This window comes from Jatropha curcas, chromosome 6 (assembly GCF_041381405.1).
Source record: "Jatropha curcas cultivar XTBG-Jc1 chromosome 6, XTBG_Jcur_1.0, whole genome shotgun sequence".
Taxonomy (NCBI): domain Eukaryota; kingdom Viridiplantae; phylum Streptophyta; class Magnoliopsida; order Malpighiales; family Euphorbiaceae; genus Jatropha; species Jatropha curcas.
The window spans coordinates 7,411,087-7,433,917 of record NC_143156.1 but is presented as its reverse complement, the minus strand read 5'-3'; the positions used below and the strand labels follow the sequence as shown (position 1 = coordinate 7,433,917).

The window sequence follows — 22,831 nt, the reverse complement described above, 5'->3', positions numbered from 1 at the left end:
GTTAAACCAAAATCCACAGCTCAAAGTAGAATAAGAGAAAGTACAAGATTTTATTCTTATTTTAAAGTGAGTAGTTTTAATGATAATTACGTATTATTTTTATTATTAATGTTATAATTATTATTACATGTTAATTATAGATTTTTTTTTTTTTTTTTTTGGTTTTAAGATTGCATAGGTGTCATTGATGGCACACATATACCAACAATGATAAAGGATCGTGATGTAAGTAGTTATCGGAATCGTCATGGAACGATATCACAAAATGTACTAGTAGCTTGAAACTTTGATTTGGAGTTCATTTTGTTGGGAAAGATTACGCAAAATCAGAAAATAACACACAATTTGATAACGGAGTTCGGCCAATCTTGCCTACGTCTCTGGACTGCCACAAATCTTTTATAGGAGAAAAATAAATAAAGTGTTTACATACACTCACAACTCTCTTTCAAGAATACCTGAAAAATTAAGCTTAATTTTTCTTCTTGAAAAATCTCACTATTTTTCTCTCACAATTGCTCTTTCACAATTGCTCTCACTCTCTTTCTTTTGGTGTGAATAAATGGAAATTCTATCCTCTATTTATAGGCGAGAAAGTGCGTGGATGAGTGAATGAGCTGTGCAATTCAAATGCAAATTGGACACCAATTCCTAATTTGCACAAATTAAACATGTGCCACCGACCTTCATTATTTTCTTCCTGCCTTTGTTGATTAGTAGAATACAAATGCAAGTTTGCCACATGTTTGTTTTATTTTCAACCTTTGCCACATACTTTGACACATTTATGTGTTTAGTGGATGGGAGGGTTCAACTCATGATTCAAAATTATAACATGATGCTTTATCAAGAAGCAATTGACTTAAAGTACCACAAGGTATATACATATATTGTAACACCCCTTCCCGGTCCACCCGTTAACCCGAATGAATCGAGCCGAGACGCTACAATCTGGTTGCACTTATATCTTGTCATGCTGATAGCATACTGTATGCAAAATATGAATATAAACACTCCCAATTACACTCTAAACTTCCAACATCTCCAAGAATCATCATAACACAATAACCCTTTATATAAATATCTTTACATAATTATATAAATCCTCAAAAGCATTTAATATCTAGCAATTAATTTCATTCAGAATCTATATCAAGTTTTCATGACCTAATCATATCAACTATAGTAAACTATGTCATCTTCAATCATTTCATAAATATTATTCTTATCACCAACTACTTACACCAAAATAATTACATGTTTCACTTATATTTACAATCACATAAGCTCTAACAATAAAAGAATTATACATGCCATAACTCTTAATACATGCCATAAATCTTAATTCTACATCTCTCAATCTATTATGACTAAATTAAGCACTTCTGCTTTGATAGGACTCCTCAAGTCTTCAAGTAGCAACCACGATCTTCAACCTGCGCGTGATGAAAATCGACGCGCTGAGTATAAAACTCAGTGGTGCTCATAATTCACATACTAAACAAAGTGCGATGGCAACTAACTTCAAATACCAATTTCATAAAGCATTGATACTCATAGAATCAGTAAATTTTAACATGAATGTCTCTTTGTAGCAACGAATAAACTTCTAATTCATAAACATAATTAATCTACTTCTCTCATCACTCCTTTACATGAACCGTATATAACACATTATGATACTATCATGGTCTTACCTGCTGTTCATTGTGTTGTCTGCATGAAATCAATAAATATGTAAGAATACATAACAGTATATGTTCATTGTCTTACTTGCTATTCATTATGCTGTATGACTTATGCCCTTTTAGTCACATCATATAAGTTATGATTAATAACAACTCATGACTGTATGGCTTCTTAAGAATTAAATAAATAAACTTGTGAGCATATATAACATTATACTTTCATGATCTTACCTGATGTTCTTTATGCTGTATGAACTCTGCAACTTTGATTAAACTCAGTGAATATCACAATGAATGAAGAAACATATAAGCACATACATATGTGGAAATAAATACACATTTACTCGCATATGGAATGTAAGCACACATATCATGATACTGTCATGTTTCACTTGATGATCTTTCTTGCTGTATAGTATACTGTATGATTCATGCAATGTTATGTCAAGATATCTGTATGGCTCCATAAGGTTATAGTGAAACCGAAGTGATAAGATAAACTGTATGAAACTGGGTGAAACTGTATGCTATAGGCCCCGAACCGGATTCGCCTATGCCAATATTGTCCGTTTTGGTGCCCCTAACCGGATTCGCACCGCACGGTTTAATCATATCCACTCAACGGCCTGTAGCCGGAGTTCCAAACTGTATGGGGCGCAGATCTGCTATTCTATGTCGCGACATAGCCTTATCTACATGGTTTCTACCTAACCTCAATGGAGCTTAAGATTAGCATGTCAACAATGTAACACAATAGCACATAAATGGTTTCACAACGTCATCGTTCATCATATTGATTTGATTTCACATCATATGAATGCTTGTATGTTGTTTTAATCCATGTTCTTATGTTGTATTTTTGTTGTAAAATGATTGGATGCATGCATGTTGAGCAAAGGAATGTAATTACATAGCAAATGAAAGGCAAAAGAGTGTCAAAGCATCAGTCGCGAGCGCGACATTCCAAGTCGCGAGCGCGAGATGCTTCCCAGAGAGAAGTCGCGAGCGCGTCTTCAAACCTCGCGAGCGCGAGAAATGCATTTGAGAGTCAGAGGGTTTTCTGGCTCAAGTTGCGACCGCGCATGTGAAAGTCGCGAGCGCGACTTGTGCATCCTGAGAGTCAGTGTGTTTCTGGCTGAAGTCGCGACCGCGCAGCACAAGTTGCGAGCGCGAGATGAAGTCGCGAGCGCGCTTGTGTGATTCGCGAGCGCGAGATGCGCACACTGAGAGTCAGAGAGCTTCTGGCCAAAGTCGCGACCGCGCATGTGAAAGTCGCGAGCGCGACTTGCTTTCCAGACCGCGCGAGCGCGCGACGTGTTTCCAGATTGTGCAGTCTGTGTTCTTTTGGCCATAACTCTCAATATACAACTCCAAATTGAATGATTCAAAAGCCCACGTAAAGATAACACATAGAGGAACAAATAACTCTTCTATGACAATTCCTAGTTCCATCATTAAATGGGGTCAAAATCAAGATAAAGTTGCTGGTAAAATTTCCAGCAAACTCTGTTTCCACTTCATATATTTATCCCCTGTTTTCATCTCCTTCCCACTTCTTTCATTCAACAATACTCAACAAGAATTCTCATGAACAACACTCCATACAAGTTTTCATGCAAAGAACATGGGAAATAACAAGAGATATCAAACCTTGGTTTCAAAAAGCTGGGACTCTGTTTTAGCTTCTCTTTTCTGCAACTTTTGAACTTTCTTCTCCTATACACAAGAATTCTCATAACTCATCTCCAATATAACTCAATGAAATAGGAAATAACATCACACTTCAAGGAATTTTACTTACTTGCAGTTGACTTAATGCTTAACTATGTTGACAATGGAAAGAAAATGGGCGGGACAAGTAAGAAGAGAATGATAAACATGAAAATAGGAAAGTGAACTGATAAGAACGGGTAGTCTCTAGAAGAAGTGAGTTGGCTGTGTAACATATCTAATTGGTACCTCAAGTGTACAAAGGCTACAACTTCATACCCAAGCTGTATGTTTTAATGCAAGCAAGTCCTAACTTTACATTCACATAAGTCCACTTATACTCTCATTCTACCCCAACAAGGTTTGATTCAACCCAACTCAACTTACCTCTATGAAATGACTCAACTCAACTCACTAGGATGTTACATATATTATCATTTTCAATATGTATTCATATTTTGGCAAAATCGTATTACTAATAAATTATTAATATCTATTATATTTAGGTAAATACTTTCTTGTAGATTGTGAATTTTCAAATCGTCGACAATTTCTTGCTCCAGTACGAGGTGTTCGATACCATTTGCAAGATTTTTCTAGTTAAGGTTGTCATCCTGAAAATGTAGCTGAGTTATTTAATATTCGTCGCTCTTCTTTGAGAAATGTAATTGAAAGGATATTCAGTATATTTAAACCTAGATTCACAATTTTTAAGTACACACCTCCATTTCCATTTAACACACAAGCAGAGTTGGTATTAGCTTATGCAGGATTGCATAATTTTCTTCGTAAAGAATGTCTTTCTGACGAGTTTCCTACAGAACCAAGTGATGAATCTGCACCATTGTCAGTAGATGAGCTTGAAGTGAATAATTTTCAAGAGGTATTTGAAAGTCAGAATCAACAATGAGAATGCCAATGAATGGAGAGGCACAATATCTGCAGATATGTGGAGAGATGCTCAAAATGAAAGAAATCAAAATAATGAAGAATGAAGGCAATAAATTCAAAAATTATAAAAGAGAGCATGCACGCTACTTTTGAGAAAATAGTTTTTATGTTTTCATTGTAAAACTTCCATTGATTTGATTTGGTAAAAATGTTAGATTGTTGGCTAAGTTTTGTAGTATTTAACAAGTTAATGTATGATGAATTTGTTTGTATAATTGTGAGTATTTAACATGTATGCGACTTGATTAATTATATAAAAATCATTGTAATTCTATCAAAATCAATTAAAAAAGTCCCACCAATTCCATTAAACTCTATGTAGAATTCTAATAGAATATGTGAAAATCTTAGAAAATCCTTCAATTCCATCAAACTTAATAATTCTTTTAAATTCTAACACAATCCAAATCCAATACACTCCTCATAAATCAGACATAGAACTCTACTATTAATAGCTAACAGAGTTCGCTAATCTTTTAACAAACCAAAAGAATTAATATTCTTTTGAACAATAAAACTAAAATTAAAAAAATATATAATATTCGATTTTCTGCTTAAATTTATTCTTGATAAAAAATATAAATATTTATAGTAACACATAGTTCGTTAAGCGATTTGTACGATAAAATAATAATTCTTCTGATCATTTAATCATGGAATTAGTTAATTCTTAATCGCCTTTAGATTTGGACTTTTCATAGGAAAAGCGGATCTCTTGTAACCAAAAGATAAAAGTAGAAATAAGTAATAATGAAAATCGCGGAGAAGAGGAAAAAGTTAAGTTGCAGTTGGTGGACTTGGACTTTTTCTTGAACATCCTTGTAACCACATTCAACCACTTGGAGTTGGAGTTGGTTTACTTGGATTTTGTTTTTTTCTTTTTTTTTTAAAGTTTTTAATTATTTTCTTCTACTGCCCCAAAGGGTTAGCTTAATGGAAATTGAGTTGGACAAATTTTCGATATTCTTACATTAGATTTTCTGGGCGTCTAAGTAGTTAATTAATTCTCGCTTAGGTTTAAGTCCGTCAATACTTATCAATAATTCCTGTGTGTATTGGAGATTTACCGAAACGGAGAACATGAACTGTCCATTTGCTAAAGATTGGACATCACACCTCATATCGAAAAAAAAAAAAAAAAATCGAAAAAAAAAAAAAAAAGTTTTCTTCTACTTTTTGGATTGATAGAATTGATATAAGAGTTGTTTTAAAATAACTTGTAATTGTTTTGTGATTTCTTTTGTTTTCTGTCTTTTTTTTTTTTTTTTTTTGTTGTTTTAATATTTATGGGTATTTCGGAAATAGTAATCTGATCCCTCAAAACTGGCTATGAGGGATTGGTGAAGGTGAAGAGTAGCGGTGATAAAGAGAATGATGATGGGAGAAGAAGGGACAACAGGAATTCTTTAATTTTCGTTCAACTAGGGGCATTTTTGTTTTTTTACTATAAATTAAAATCGTAGAAAATAGAGAAAGGACTAAAGAATTGGAAGGCGACAAAATTTAGGAACTTAATTATGCATTTTTACAAAAAAAAAGCAGATAATGACTAGTATTTTATAAAAAAAAAAAACAAAGGAAGGAACGAGGGACCAAAAGAAACAAAATGCTAAGCAGAAACTAGTCTAGGCCAACTAGTGCCACACCGATCCCAGAATAAGAAATCCATAACTTGCTGAGGAGGAGCATTCAACACAGAAATCCGATCCAAAGCTTCCACACCAATGTTGGCCAACACATCAGCCACTTGATTAGCTTCCCTAAAACAATGATGCAAAGAAACAATCCAGTCTTTGCTAAGCCAGCCTCGGATGGTGGACAACAAGTTTGAGTGCCGAAAATTAGTACCACCTGAGTCCTGAACCAGCTGCAACATAACCTTAGAATCAACTTCCACCATTAATTGCCGGCAACCAGACTGCCATGGCCATGAACAGCCGTAGCCAGCCCATTTAAAAAAATGGTGTAATCTTGATTAAATAGGTACTATTATAATGAATGCTTAACAATTACAATACGATATCTATTTTTGAAACTAATTGTAATTTTTTGAAAAAGGGTTTGATTTTTTTTTTAAAAAATCATTAATCATATCTGTTTTATTAATGGGTCTATCACAGTCGTAGTCTAAGTTGGTCTGCCGGCCTTATTCTTCATGGCCCTTTATACAATTTTTGTAACTTGGTCTTTATACAATTTTTGTAACTTGGTCTAATCAGTATCCGATCCATCCCTAATCATTTTGCTAATGGGGCTTGAACATTTTTGCTTAATGGGCCTAATCATCAGCTAGTAGGTTCTGTTTGGAATAAGTCTGAAACTACTATTTAAAATAGCATTTTATTAAAATTTTTACACTTTATTTTTTAGAAATATAAAATCATAAATAACAGTATCAAAATATCAAGAAAGAAATAATTTTATCCATTAATATCTTGAGTGCCCACAAAAAATTTTTTAAAAAAAAAAATTCTTGGAAACTTCTACAAATTTATGCAAAATAGACATAAAATTTCATGAACTTTAGTGCAGTTTGAAAAGTAAAGAATTGTATAACTATAAATAGGCAAACCACAGCTCTCTTCTCAAAATGGCATTGGTAATTGTTCAAAATGTACAAGTGCAAGCCATGCTAAAAAGCCAAATCCTAGGCAAAAAGACACGTACCCCGCATGTATACTCCTACAAAATACTAGTGCAAGTTAAAAAGATATTACCTTTTTCCTTTCCCTTTTTTTTTTTTTACCTAATAATCTACACCAAAATTACCATTCAAAACCCTTTTTTACCCTGTCTTTTTACCATTTTGATCATGAGCTGTCAAAATCTAAGTTTCATACGTTGGCTGGATTGGCTGCTGTTGCTGCTTAAATTAATTGTTTGCCCATTGCAGGTGACCAGTAATCAGCACCGTTGCTGCTTGCCACGTGTACGGTTGATTCTATTGGGACTAGACACAATCCCCTACTTCTCAAGTCCTTTCTTGACGATGTTCCTTCTCCATTTTCTTCGCCCTCCTAAAAATTATTTACCAACGTAAACAAAACAACAAAAGAAGTAACAGTAAGAGTAGTCAAGTCAGAAATATATGCGGGACCCACGAGGTTGGGTCACTCTGGGTCTGGGTCTTGGTCGTGGGTTGAAAATGATATGAAGTCATCTCATCATATCAGAACCATGTAAAACAGATGGGACCAACATAAGATGGGACCCATAAGGTGAAGTGGAAATTTCATACAACAACAAAAAGGAACAACGGGGAGATGATGTGAATGTGGGGTCCAATACTCACAGGTAAGTGTTGCAGGTAAGGAGAGCACAGCACCTGAACCTGGTCTTGCAGGAACCTGATGTATCCCATCGCTTCATGTAGAACCGAAGCCGTATCCGTCTGCAATATATATATATATATATATATATATTTTTATATTTCAATTTCCAAACATGAAACATCCTTATTTACCATTTATACATTTTTCATTAAAAAAACAAAAGGTTCTGCTTTAGTCGAAAGAGTATGTAATTTTAACCACCTTCCGGAAATAAAATAATTACGGTCAACTAAATTCAAAAACATCCTCATGCATTAAACGACAACTAGGTCAAGGGATGAGAAAGGATTCTCCGTTAAGTAGTCGTCCCAGAGTTGAGTTCAGCCAGCGCTTTTACCCCTTTGCAGGCCTATTCGGCACCGCCAGTCAAGGGATCAAAAGATTCTCTTTTAATAAGACGTTTCGAGTTCGACAATTGGTAGCACTTTTACCATTTTATAGGCTTATTCGCTCCAGGTGCGAATCTGGATTACTCGAGCCATTTTGGATACCATAAAATAAGAAGTGCATAAACAGATTTTTCTAAAAAAAAAATTCTTTTTACTAAGAAAAAGAAAAAAAATAAAACTAGGAATGAAGATAGATAATTTTTAAACAACAATAATCATCTATTGGATACGGACAAGTATTTTCCTGAAACAAATATATGTATAGTTTAGTACCTTGCCAAAGGGCGATACAAGCTGTTGCAAGGCAGTGATTCGCTCCCCGAGCTTCTCTCTCCTCACCTATGATTAAAAAACAAATATCATAAATCACTAAACATATATGATGAATCTGAACAGGAATTCAGTGCTCTTAATTGACTGCAAAAGTTAGAATTCAAATTCTGACACTCATTTAGTGATTAAACAGAATGTGAAATTTTAAATGCAAAACTAAAAATTGAAAATGTGTGGGATCTATATGCGACATGCAATGTGAGTTATGTGTTTTATTGTATTAGAGAACGACATGCAAATATGGAAAAATGCCAAAAATACTTATGGACCTTTGGATGGCTAGTGGAAATGGGATTCTCCGTTTTGGCCTTTTTACTGCTTCTTTGACTAGTTAAACCAGTTTTGGTTATGGTAGTAGTGCACTGTACTTGTTCTTGTCCTGACCCATTTCTTCTTCTCTGCAGAAAATTACAAATATGCACATATAACTTTTGTTTATACATACAAAACAAAATCCCAAATAGCTAAAAAGCATAATAATAATAATAATAATAATAATAATAATAAATAACTGTAATCTCTTACATTTGATTTGGAGACGCAACTACTGACATTTTTGTTGCTCTTGCTGGCAGTCGTGGTGGTGGGGGTGGGGGTGGGGGTGGGGGTGGTAGCGGTGGCAGAAGAAGCAGAAGAAGAGTCGCTGCATGTGACTCCAGATTTCTGAGGAGTAGTAATAACATTACTGTTGTTATTAACACCACCTTTTTCTTTATTTTGATGACAATCATAATAATCTCCAAAACACAGCATTTTAGGCGGCTTCAAAGAAGAAGAAGAAGAAAACAAATGAGAGCCATGGCCTATATCAAGACCAACATCATTATCTTCATCAGAAAACAGTAGTTGAGAAAAACTACTAGTACTGGAACCTAAACGGTCTCCATCACTATCAGCCATGACAAAAAAATCTCAGTTTTGAAGAGAAAGACAATATTTTTATGACTTAATAACAATTTCTTTATCTCGGTTAGCGGCGTGGTGGCGGTGGCGGTGGCGGTGTAGACAGAGAGAAAGAGGTGGGTATGGAAAGTAGAGCGGAGCAGACTAGCAGAGCAGAGGAGGAGCAGCCGTTACAACAGGGGGTTTGAGTTTGGTGGGGTTATTTTCAAGATTAAGCTTTGGTTTTTGGGGTGTTTTCAGTCAAAGCCACCGGGCCCGAGAAAACCGTGGTTGAGTGGTTCAAAGCAAATTGGTTGGGTTGGTTAAAAACTGAGTTTGCTTTCTTTGTTGATTTGTGTTGTTTGGTTGAGAATGAGAAACTAGAAAGAGTTGTCAAGTAACTACTCACTGGTCACCACAATCACACTGTCACCGACTCAAAATTTTGGGTCTTGGACCGCGCTTTACTAGTTTGACATAAACCCAGAAGTCTTTGTGTATATTATATAGTATAAGGTTTATCTAAACCGGTTTAAGGATTTTGTTTTTTTCTTCCCGTGCATAGTCAGATTTTTTCCTATGCGATCGATCCGTCTTTTTACTTTTCTAAGGACCATGGAGTTTCGTCTTCGAATCTTCTCTTGATTATAAGAGTTTTTATCAATTTTATGAGTTAAAAAAATGATTATCTTTATTGTATAACTTATAGTATTATTATAAAAAAAATTTTCTTCCTAACATATGCTTAGAAATATTATTATTTAAATAAAAACACCATTTATAATTTATTTAGTATACAGGTAGCCGATAATTCATATATTAATTTTTTTGGAAGAATATACCAAATTAATCAAGGAAAAGTTTTTTAAAACTTATTACTGTTCTATTTTTTTTAATAAATAAAAATATTCTCGTTTAAGTTGAAAATTTATTTTTAGTTAATTTAGTGCATAAATAGTTACAAATTTGTTCGGCAAAGTTAATTGTTTTTGTAAGACTTAACTATTTTAGTAACTTTTAACTAAACACTAAAAATTAAATGCCACATAAATTAATATTTTATAACATGCTACGGTAACTTTTAAAATGTAATTTAAACGTTACATCAATTAATCTTTTATAACACGCTACGTTAATCTTTAAAATTTAATTCAAATGTTATATTACTAAATAATATAAAAAATAGCAAAGCATTTAATATTTTGCTATTTAAAAAGCTCTTGCCCTTACAGTTCTCATGTTCTTTCACGCGACCAATTAGATTGCAGTCTGCTTGAGGGGGGCTTTCCACTTTCTACTCGCTCGGTTTGGCTCAAAAAGGAGCTTTCAAGTATTAATCCAAGGGGAGGGAGTGTTTGGCAGTGAGAATCTTACACCAAAGTAGTTTGAGAAAAAGTAAAACCTTATATTTGAAATTGGGCTATAAAAGATTTTTAAATTTTCAGCAAAATCTAATATTTGAATATATATATATATATATACACACATAAAAAAACCCAATAGACTAGAATAACTTTTATGTACTAGCAATACTAATCAGACCTCAACTGATTAGCTAAAATTTGAATATTTAAAATCAAATGTTATTTAAAGAATGAAATATTATAAAAAATATTTTAATTTTACAATTATAAACTGATAGTTAAATATAACTTTTATGTATTATTTACAATAATATATATATACTATTCTTATTACAACCAATTAACAAGAAATATAAATATTATTCAAAAGTTAATTAAATACATCAATTATTGCATGTATATATGTGGTATTCTTGTAATTTAAGTAAAAAAAATATTTAAAGTAAGGCTACATTATTAAATCGTAATTAATATAATCGAACATTTTTATTTTTAAAGAGTATTAATGTAATCTATTATATTGTTTCCTACTTTTCCATAATTTAACTAAATATTTTTCTAAAGTTACTTTTTCAGAAATTGACTTTTCTAGAAAAATAATTTTTCACAATAACATTGAATTATAACCACCAAAACTTCCACATGGTGACACCACTGTCAGAGAATATATAATCTATATACACACACTTTGTGCGCATCAAGGCATAGACCAGTAATAAGTGTATTAGAAGCGTGACAGTAGGTCGAAGTTGGAATCCTTATCCCCCGATGCTGAAAAAAAAAAGTGAAATATCTTGGCATTAAAAGTGATAAAATTATACTATTGTTTAATTTCTTTTTTTCTTCTTTATTTTCTTTAACATTTTGTCACGTCTATTTAAAAAATAAATAATTATAAGTTATCTACTCATTTTTTAAAAAAGAAAAGAAAAAGATCCATCATTAAACTATCATTCTAGCAATATAACTAGCTTAGAGAAATTAGAGCAGAAATTTATTTGTGAAATTGTTTGATTAATCATGCACTAAAAATAATGTTGAAAAAAAGTTTTTACTATATTCATAAGAAAAAAAAGTTTTAAACACATATAATAACATTTAGAAGACATAAATCAAAGTAAATTAAAAGAAAATTAATAAGTACCTTCATGAATTTACAATTTTTGTACCTTGCTAGAACAGAGTATAACTATTCTTGCTACTAAATTTCAGATTCACTTGGAGAAAGCAATCACCATGGCAAAACTCAACCACGATAATCTAAATTTCAAAAACATAAAGCCTTTGGCTTGCACGGAAAGAAAAATTCATTAATGCTGATTCACAAGTCATTATAAGAAAATCATAGGAACCTGAAATTTGTAAATGAAAATAAAGCTACCTATTTCCCCTTCAACCAAATTCTCAAGAGGCGCCTGTGACACTAGAAACAAACAATTATAGTTTTTTGCTAACTATTTTGACAATTAATAAAGAAAACTGGAAGTGATCAATGGGATTCTCCAGTCCGCTGCCTTTTTTAAAGTAGTGGTCTGGCCAGTGAACCAATATGTTTGGGTTTATCATATAATCTGACAGTCTATTACTATCTATAGGTTTCTCTTCGAGTTTGACAAGTTGGGAGTTGATCGGAAATCCTGATTTCGAGTGCCAACTCCAATTTAAAAGAGGTTTTTGGTTCCATTATTCTATTCGATGGGTCAAAGAGCCTTGCTAATAATTTATAGAAGCACCAGAGAAAATAGTAGAACGTTGAAGAACTGTATTCACTGCCATAGAGAAAAGACACATGCTCATTCATCAAGAATGACAATGACAGCAATGACAGTGCCCAATGATCCTTCCAAGTTACAACCCTCAAACAGCTAATACTCACATGGTATAACTTCTATCTATGAGCATGCAATTTCTCATTTAAAAGAGACAGATTGTTGTATCCTAAAATTCAAAATCAACCTTAAGTTGAGCAAAGAAGTTGGCAGTAACCTATAGAATAAACCTGGCATTTGCTTAAGCTACTGTGTCCATTTTACACAGTGATTAGTCTGTCACCTCAAATAAGCATTCAAATATGTGGAACTTCTCTTACTTTTTCATTCAGTAAGGTTAAAAGCGGAAATATTGATGTCCTTCATCATACATGATGAAATGTGGAAAACATGACACATGACATCCATTAGTTCAATACTCTAGAAGACTACAAATCCTAAAGGATGAATCGCATCATTATTGAGCATGTAAGCTTGTTGAGGACAACACAGATATATGGCTATAAACACATCAAAGAGTTAATGATAGATGCAGAAGACATAATAGAAACACATATTCGAAAAGATTAAAGATAAGAGAAACTGAAAGGAAATGGTCAAACAATTATTGGTCATATTACTCGAAAAAGAATTCTCCCATATCTCACAAGGCTTGAATCACTTATAACTCCTAGCATTTATGTGGATTTGAATTCAAATTTTATCATATTACAATAAACAGGCATGTTTTCCTTACTATAATATTATTTATTGGAATCCTCAAATAGTATCAACCGTAATTAGGTACAAGCATATGTTAACATCATGCTAATACATCAGACAATAGCATCCCAAAACAACTCAGGAATAGCTTTGTTAAAGAAATCAAAAACAAAAGGAGAACTCATCAATGTAATAACATTTAGTAGACACCAAATCAATTGAGAAATTTTGGTTCAAGAACCTAATAAGAAAAACAAGTAAAAGGCCTTGGTAATTGTATAACAAGTTCTGTAAAAGTATCAATTTAGTAGAAGCAGAGAAATAACTTTAACGATATATGTGATTTCCTAATTAGGCCCAAAACTAAAGCAAAGAAAGAAATGAAACTCCTAATATCCAAAGTTCATCATTCCAACTTAGCATATACACAAGACCATAGCTTCGTCATTTGTTTAAACGAAAGAGAATCAGAAACATAAAGACTTATTCACCATCATTTGCTAGCATATACACAAGACCTTAGCTTCGTCATTTGTTTAAACGAAAGAGAATCAGAAACATAAAGATTTATTCACCATCATTTGCTAGCAGAACACATGTCATATCCATGCATAAATTCGCCCATTTACATTTCAAACTAGTAAGATCAACCAAACTCCAGAAACTAAAATTCCAAATCTTTTTCCTACCAAGATACTGCACAATGATAAACCAAGTAGAACCCATCTCGAATCAGAAAATTCCAATAGTTTGAATGCATATTTTGCATCAAATCAAAAAGTTGAAAGAGCTCAAAATTATAAAAACTCATTCTGCAGAATGGGAAAAAAAAAAAGCTTTGCATAACCATTTAAGCATAATAACAACCACCTGGTATGCAATCATTTCCTTCTCTTTATTTCACCCGCAACAAATTTCCTTCAGCCTATTCGCAGCCGATTCATCAACCGAATACTGCAAGTTTTGAAAAAAGAAGAAATTGAAATGAAGAAAACCTTCTAAATAAATGCATGGATAATAAAAAACAAAACCAAAACCAATAAAAGAACTACAGAAACAGAGCATCAAAGACAAAATCCAAAAATACCTTATTGAGGACCCAAACAGAATGGTTATAGGCTCGGAGGAAGAGCTCGTCGAGGGCATTAGTATCATTGGCGTCAACTTCTCTGTAGTTGACGAAGTTTTCGCGCGCGTATTTGGCGTAATAAGGCCTTGAGTCTTCAGGTAGACGCCTTACAAGCCTTAGAACCTCGCCGTATACTTTCAATGCTTTCTGCATCTCTATCTATCCAAGAAGCAGGCTTTCTGTGAGCTACTGGTACTGGGTTTTCAGAATTGATTTATGGAAGGCAAGATGCCATTCGAATTATGCTGGAATGGCAAGGTTAACTGGACCTTGACGTGAATGGCTTTCTTCTCTGTGGACTATAGCAAGTATTAACTTAAGTAATAGCATTCGAATTGTTGCTACAACTAAGGCCCGTAATGTAGCTGTTAGATATTGCAGTAACCATTAAACACTACCTATGTTGATCTTGACATTTTCTTCTTGTTATATGCTATAACACTCTTATAAGACCGACAACATTAATTATTTTATTTCAACTTTACCTTTATTTGAATTACATCTAATTAAAAAAATAATCTAATTTTTTATTTTTTATTTTTTCTAAAATGGTAATGATTCAGTTATTTTTAATTCTTATAAAGATGGAATGATTTATCTTTATAATACACGTTACCTTAAAAATTATTGTTAAATTCTAAAAAAAAAAAAAAAGGTTTTTGTCAAATACAACTTAAAATATTTACTTAAATTGGATGTTTATTCATTTTCCTATATTTAGATTCTATTTAACAATATTAATTTTTTAATAGCTATTAACTGTCCTGATAGTTAAATATTAACTGCGGTATATCAATCAAACCACACATGATTGACACTAAAATAATTATTTGATCATCACTTATAAAAGTGTATATATATAAAAGATGGAAATGAAGAAGAGTAAAATTGAGATGGGCAAAAATAATCTAACTAAATTTATAGATCGATAAAACAATTATCAAAATTTAATTTTATTAGTTAAAAAAATAATTGGTTATATAAGTTTTCTATTTATATAAAATTTTCTTAGCTAAAAATTAAAATAAATAACTACCGGAAGAAAATAAGAAATCTTTAATAAGTTATAAAATAATCATCAATCTAATAAAGGAAAAATTTAATACTACCCCTAATTAAGATTTTTTTATCAATTAATTAAAATTTTTTAAATCATAGCTATGTAGAAAGTTTTGTTATACCTTAATTAAGATTATATATATATACACACTTTATCTATGCAAATTTTATTTATATTCGCTATGAAAAGTTTGTTTGTTTTTGTTATCAATGGTATGTAGAATACTCGTTGCTATCATTAAGATATTAATTTTTAATTTTTAATTTTTATTAATTTTACTTCACTATCAAATTCTATATGTTATATGCTATGAATGTTATTCGTTGTAATTAAGTTTTCAAATTTCTTAAATTTTAATTTGTTTTTTTTTTTTTTTTTGTATAAAACATCATAATATTAAATGAATTCAATTTTTAATTTTGTGGTTTTCAATTTTTAACTTATTTTTATTATAATTATAATTATTTATTTTAATAAAAAGTTATTATTTTTTAAATTTATGAATTATACACACCGGGTACAAGTTAAAGTGCCTTGATATCTACTGCGTGGAACCGTCGGTCCTAAGCAACTTTCTCACTCAATTTTCCAGTTAAAAGCTTGGAAATAGAAAAGAAAAACACTCTTGGCGCCTATGCTCCTTCTGTATATATTTCTGTTCTCAGTCGGGATAATCATCCTTTTCCATTCGATTTTAAAATCCTGGTCAGTATTACACATTTTTCGTTTTTGGATTATATAATAGCCGTTTGATATTTCTTGTATTAATTTTTTCTCCAGTTTTTCCTCCATGTCGCCTCAGTTTCTTCCCAGTTCAGTTTCTCTGTTTTATCTTTTAATATTAGCGTTATCTTAGCTAATTAGTGAAATTGATTGATGATGGGTTTGTTTTAGACGAGTTAGTGAAATTACTATTTTGTTGTTGAGATAGACTAAGGATTGTGATTTGGAAAGTTTGGTATTTTGTTTCTAGCTGCCAATAATTTTATGAGCATGTTATAAATTGTGAGATTCTAAAAGTTTGATCTTTATCTGGGAATTCTGTTGCATTTAAGTTTTTTGATAGTTTTTGTATGTATGTAAGAAATTTCTTGTTGACCCTTTTCGTTGATCTATATGATGATTCTTTTATGTCTCCATTAGCTTATAATTCTTGCACCTTTTTTTCCCATTTCCTTCATTGTATAGGGGAAGCTTTTGCATATTGTTGTTAGTTATCAACATTTAGGTGTAATAAGATCATAACTTTGTTCATGGGATAAGATTATATAATGTTGCTCTAGATAAGGGGCCTTAGAGTATGATTCTATTAGGCTATTGTCTTACCATCTCAGGAAGGAGCCATATTTTAATAAATTGATACATAACAATAACATGAGGAAAACATGCAGGAATCAAATTGACAAGAAGTAGACACCTTGTTGTAGTTTAAAATGTTAATGAAGAAAGTTGTTTGCTTATTTATAACTGTACCAACCAAATTCTTAATTGTTACAAGTGTTGAGATGCAAATGGATTTTTTAGATGTTTTTAATAGGAAGTGTTATCATAGTTTTCCTATGAGTTCCTGTTGGCATCCTTGGGATTTGATTTTATCTATCAAACAGGATAGAACTTGTATTGGGATGTGCAAGTTTGCATATCTATTGTGAAGCAAACTCTTGTGCGGATTACTTAGAGAAACAAGCACGTTCAGCAGCGTTGGGTACTTATTTTGTGGATCAACCTCCTCCTGGAATTCTACATTGGCTCCTCTGTCATATTTGTGGCATGTCTTATTCTAGAATGCGTGCTTAGGTTCTTTCTTTGAGCTTTGCTCTTCTATGTACAAAAAAAAAAAAAAAGGTGTTTCTGGATGGTGTGGCTGTATTTGGTTTCACATGAAAAGTAAGGATTCATTCAGAAAGAGACCTAACATATTGTCCAATATGCATGTTCCTGTAAGTTGTAAGTTGTAATATGCTGGGGAAGAGAATTGGTGGAAATCCTTATGTATCTTTGAGTTTGAAGTTTCAGCTGGTGTTACCTCATCATTTCCACTTTCATATTCTGGGTTTCATACAGAATGCTGGAACAGGGTCACATATCAAGAAGCTTAGCTGCTGCGTTTTTATATATTTATTTTTATTATGGATGACTTGAATTTTGTAAATATTCTGGGGCCCCATCTTCGATGTTATGTGGTTGTCTTCTCATTTGTATCTTCTGCATGTGCTATTGCTTTTGGCAAAATTGCTATAGTGTTGCCAATTTTTGCCAATTTAAGGACGCTGGAAGTGGGAAAGATTTTTTTGTCCGTTAAAATGAAATTCTAATATGAGATCTTAAATATCCAGAAAGCAAGAGAATGGAAATGGAGGATCAAAATTGTATATTGTTTTCAAGGACTGATGTAAAAAGAATAAGCAATTGGAGAAGTTCAAGGACAAGACAGGCAGTTTGGATGCAAATTGATAGGATCAAAGAACAGAAGAATGAGAAATAGCAGTAAGATGTCTCCTTACAAAAATTGAAAAATGCAGTGTGAAGGGAAAAAAATTAAGGAAAACATGTTTGATGCACTAAATAGACCATTTAGTCACAGACCTAAGCTTTTGGATTAAGCTGGTTAATTCAATCTGTCATTGTTGCGGTTGTTTTCTTCTCTCTCTCTCTCTCTCTCTCTCTCTCTCTTATTTTCTAATCATTAATGGATGAATTTGTGCAACTACTTTGGTCTGTCTTATGTTATTAAATTCTTCAGATTAATCAAATGCTTCTACAACATTGTCTTGATTGCATATGGTTTAAGGAACTGTTGCTTTAAAGTGGAGCAATCATAACATTACCACTTGCATGATGATATGGAGGCCATTATGGTCATTTAAACATAGGACTACAGATTAGTTCTATCCTTCCCTAGCAGTGGAATATAGGGATAGCAGCACAACTCCCGGAAACACCTCCGCAATACAGACACAATTTATGTGCACGTGTGTTGCTTCTTTTTGGTTAAAGGAAAAAATTTGGCTTCATAGTATTTCTGCAGTTCTTATCATTTGGTGATTTAGACTAGTTTGTTAGAATAGTGCTCTACCATGATCCAGAATTTGCATTAAAGTGTGGTTGACAGCAGCATTTGGTCTTAAAGGCAAAAAATAATGATTGTTAAATGTAATCAGGAATGAATTATATGTTATGAGTACCCATGAAGATTCTGATATGAACGCTGAAGATTCTGATATGAGTGCCACTGAAGATTCCGAGTCCAGCACATCTGAATACTCTGAGCAGAGTTCATATGAAGACTCTGAAGTAAAGTGCTTCTGTGGGCTTCCTGCTAAATTGCGAGTGTCTCACACGGACAGAAACCCTTATCGATTATTCTACAACTGCCCCAAAAGCTATAATGCTGTAAGTTCATCTTTCCTTCTCTTTGAACAGGAATCTATTTTCTTACAGCTTGCTTGTTTTGTCCTCATCTATTTCTTGTCTTATCATTGCTAGCAATGTGGATTTTTCCATTGGTCTGACGAGTCAGCCGAAACTGGTGATAGACATATTGATGAGCTAAATCTCATCCGTGATGAATGTATTCGATTACAAGGAAGACTGGATAACGATAGGAGTGAGTGGGAAAGGGAAAAATCCGAACTAATGTCAAAATTAAATGCTGTGCAATCTGAGCTTAAGGACATTAAAAATAGAATCAAAACCGTGAACGACTCAGATCTCATGCCCCCATTCGATAAGTCATTGAGTGTTGATGATGATGGAGATGATGCAATAGTGATACATACTATATAAGTCGTAGGTTGTTGAATAGAATATAGATGGAGAAGGCTTTTCTTTTTTGTAGTTTTCTTTTGCCTCTAGCGTTTTTGTTCACACACATCTCTCCTTTCATGCAATTATTGCTTCTAAAATCTTATGCCTTTGGGTGTTTAGTATATACAAATATACTAAATTTGAAAACTCAGTACTGTTTCTCACTATTCATCTGCACAATTTATTTTTTGGTATCAACTAGTTAGGTATCCTCAATTCACCAAGTCCACTAAGGGTCACGTGTGTACTTCATTCATGGGTATCGAACTCTTGATCTCATCACTCTTGATCTCATTTCAGGAAGGAAAGCTCCGACCTATTCATATCAACGTATGATACACAGCTTTCTTTCCTGTAAATAATAATAATAATAATGTATTTAATGAAGTGAAAATGCTTTTATTTCTCTTCCTTCTCTTCTTTACATGCCCAATTATATGATACAGACCAACGAGCACAAACAAGTATACGAAGCAACGAACACAAACATAGCTATAGGCATACCAACACGACAAGATACAGATGCAGGACATAATAACTTTGGAAAAAAAAAAAAAGTTATATATATATAATATATAAAAAATAAAATATTATTTTCTTAGAATAATATGAGATGAACTGCGTACCATCCGTCCTACTTGGAATAAATATATGTATAATACCGACTTCCCGTGGAAATTTTGTCATCACTTGCTAATCTTTATCGTGATCATTGTCCGTTCCTATTGGTAGTGTGTACTGTTGTGATTACGTACGTAGCTTGGCAAAGTTTATACTGTAATCTATACATAACGAAAGGTCTTCATCTTTTATTTGATAATTCTCAATGCTCTAAAAATATATAATTTGTAATAAAATTATTGTATAAAATAATTCTAAAAAATAGTAATTTAAAAATTAAAATTTTTTAGTAAATAACTAAAAATATTTAAATTTTCAAAACAATAACAATTCATTGAATTAATTAAATAATTAGTTAAAATTATGAAGATAAACGCTTTTTCTGGATCGTATATGTATTCGTATCTCTCTTTCCAATTCAATCGCAGTACGCTTAGTTATTCAATTTATTTTTTTATTTTTTATAAATCACATCTTTTTCATAGCACACGGAAAACGCCATATATGATACACTTGCTTAGTTTGCTTTGCGCTGCCTTGTACAGAGAAAACGATAGTTGAGAATGGAGAATGGGTGCTGGTCCGGCGACCTGCAGAGAAGGATTGGTGGGAACGGAGCTAGGTAGTGGATGGTTATGGAGACGGTGAACCAAGGCCGTTGAAAATTACATTTAACAAACCCGCTCCTCACTTCCATGATGCTATTGTTGGTTAGGCGGCAAATATCCCACGTCGGGATTTTAGGAAGGGAGAGGGGCTCCTTCCGGCTATAAATATGAGCCTAATTTTTTCATTTTAATTGTCCCAACTTGTCTTTCAATACTTAGTGGGTTAAATAAAGTTTCTTTCCTCTTTTTAAGTAAAATATAAATTTGGTAGTGTCTAAAAATGTAGACAAAATTGGCCGAATCTCATTAAAATTCTGGTGTTCTCTCTTATTTGTTGCTTGTCTTTATTTATTTAATATTTATTGTTTGGCAAAAATATTTTGGTGGTTATTGTCTGATTAATTGCATGTCTAGATAAACGTTTGTGACTCCTCCACTTATTTGGGAATTTACCTGGTGTAGTTACTCAGTACAGTAATTCACAAATTATTTTTAATTTGGTGGAAAAAGCTCAATTTCCACAACAAGTTGTATCAGAGCCAAGGTTACTAAGTATTCACTGTGATTGCAGCATAGTCTAATCTGCTACATAAAAAAGGTTCTTGGTTGTATTCCACATTTTGAAAATTGATTTTATAGCTATTAAATATTTAAAGCAGAAATGACAGACGGAAAGAAAAATACCACACCTGCTACAACATCAACCTTAGTAAGAAATGTTGTATCAAATGCAAGATTTACAGTGGAGATTTTCGATGGCATCGGTCATTTCGGCATGTAGCAGAGTGAACTTCTAGATGCTCTCTTTCAGCAAGATCAAGGTCTAGATGCTGCTATTGAAGAAGAAATATACAAATTGAGAGAGAAGAGAAACTTGTCTAACCCACTAGGTATTGGAAGACAAGTTAGGACGATTAAAATGAAGAAACTATGCTCATTTTTATAGCTGAAAGGAGCCCCTCTCCCTTCCTAAAATCCTGATGTGGGATATTTGCCACATAACCAATGATATCCACGTTGGCGAAAATCCCACCAATGCAAGTCTCACAAAGTTGCAATGTTGACAAAAGTGGTGACAGCTGTCAAGTTTAAATACTGTTTGGACTTGATTAATGTTGTTAAAAATTGAAACTTGGCATGACCAAGTGCATTTGTAGACATTGATTATAAAAGATCTACAGATTGTAACTTAGAATGATGAAATTGCAACTTGGATTATTGAATTAGGAAATAAAAGATCTACAGATTGTAACTTAGTATGATGAAATTGCAAACAATTAATAATTTGTTTTTTAAAACTAGATTGGAGCGATTTTTTTTAACAACCGTTGTAAATAGAAGCATACAAAATCAAATGAAAGCAAACAGAAACAAACGAAAGGAAAACAAAAACAAACGGAAGTAAAACGAAAATAAACGGAAGCAAAATGGAAACAAACGGAATCAAATGAAAATAAACAGGACCAAACAGAAGCAAAACGGAAACAAACAAATATAAATGAAAGCAAAATAGAGATAGATAGAACTTGATTTGAGCCAAGGCTCTAATACCAAATGATGTGGAACCCAAAGAATAGTGTTTTGACACCCAAATCAGATTTCATATATAAACCCTAAATCCCAAATTAGGAACCCTAATTTCCAAATTAGGAATTTTTTGTTGGATGGAATTGCGGATCTTGATCCAAAACTCAACTAGAAGTATGAACCAAAGATATCAAGGTAAAAGGATGAAAGTTAGAAAGATAAATTATCTTTGATAAGTTTGAAAACAAGTTCAATGAAAAACCATAGAGAATTCGCCTCTCTTGAAATAAAATGCATAAACTGAATAATACCCCACAATGCTTAATAGCTAAGTATTTATATGTAGGAAACCCTAAAACTAATTAAAACATAAAGCCCAATTGTAGTAGGTCCAATTATACTAATTTAAACATAAGCTAACTATAAGACCTAATGCCCACGTATTTGGATCATGTGAACCAGCCTTGGATCTTCTTGCAAGCCCATCTCTTTATTTGACACTTTATCATTAGATCCAAATATCTTCTTGACCAATCCATCAAATGCTTCATTGACTTTCTTAGTCGTTGCCTTTGTAATAAGTCCATTTGGAAATAAAATATCCTCTTGTGCAATTAGGGTTTGTGTGTTTGTATCAGTTTATTTCTTCTCTTTTGTTGGTCCTGATTCTAGGAAACTAAATAGTTAGCATTGGGTTGTTATTATAAAGACATATCTAAAATAGCTGATTCGGATCATTTGTTTTCTGGTTGTTAATTAGCTGCATGCTTTTGTTTTTTGTTCTCCTTGACCTTTATTTACTTTTTTGTTCTTTTGTCCGTGCATAAAATAGTTCCCTCCCTTTCTTAAACCTTTTGATTGACTTAGAGTTGCCTAGACTGGATTTATGGTTTCATCCATGGCTCAAATTAATAAAATAGAGAAATTTTTTAAATATTATTTCACTTTTTTTTTTCCAT

At 32.6% G+C, this 22,831-nt stretch overlaps 3 protein-coding genes across 4 annotated transcripts; 1 reads left to right on the top strand and 2 right to left on the bottom strand.

Moving 5' to 3' along the window:
• Positions 1–5,841: 5,841 nt before the first annotated feature.
• Positions 5,842–9,858, bottom strand: LOC105650843 (uncharacterized). Its single transcript, XM_089722216.1, has 6 exons — positions 8,929–9,858; positions 8,673–8,801; positions 8,344–8,409; positions 7,642–7,740; positions 7,190–7,366; positions 5,842–6,216 (listed from the first exon to the last, which is right to left on the bottom strand). The coding sequence occupies exons 1-5, from the start codon at positions 9,301–9,303 to the stop codon at positions 7,217–7,219; spliced, it is 819 nt and encodes a 272-aa protein (XP_089578342.1). The 5' UTR covers positions 9,304–9,858; the 3' UTR covers positions 5,842–6,216; positions 7,190–7,216.
• Positions 9,859–11,233: 1,375 nt separating this feature from the next.
• LOC149495454 (complex 1 protein, LYR family protein) lies at positions 11,234–14,661 on the bottom strand. Of its 2 annotated transcripts, XM_089722308.1 has the most exons (3): positions 14,208–14,661; positions 13,991–14,074; positions 11,234–11,420 (listed from the first exon to the last, which is right to left on the bottom strand). In XM_089722308.1, the coding sequence occupies exons 1-2, from the start codon at positions 14,400–14,402 to the stop codon at positions 14,021–14,023; spliced, it is 249 nt and encodes an 82-aa protein (XP_089578434.1). In that variant the 5' UTR covers positions 14,403–14,661; the 3' UTR covers positions 11,234–11,420; positions 13,991–14,020. The 2 variants fall into 2 exon arrangements, with proteins under 2 accessions (XP_089578434.1, XP_089578433.1); XM_089722307.1 differs by lacking the exon at positions 11,234–11,420 and having other exon boundaries at positions 13,669–14,074; positions 14,208–14,660.
• A 1,192-nt stretch (positions 14,662–15,853) lies between these two features.
• On the top strand, positions 15,854–19,219 carry LOC105650663 (uncharacterized). Its single transcript, XM_012237603.4, has 3 exons — positions 15,854–16,014; positions 18,471–18,702; positions 18,796–19,219. The coding sequence occupies exons 1-3, from the start codon at positions 15,944–15,946 to the stop codon at positions 19,093–19,095; spliced, it is 603 nt and encodes a 200-aa protein (XP_012092993.1). The 5' UTR covers positions 15,854–15,943; the 3' UTR covers positions 19,096–19,219.
• The last annotated feature ends 3,612 nt before the right edge of the window (positions 19,220–22,831 follow it).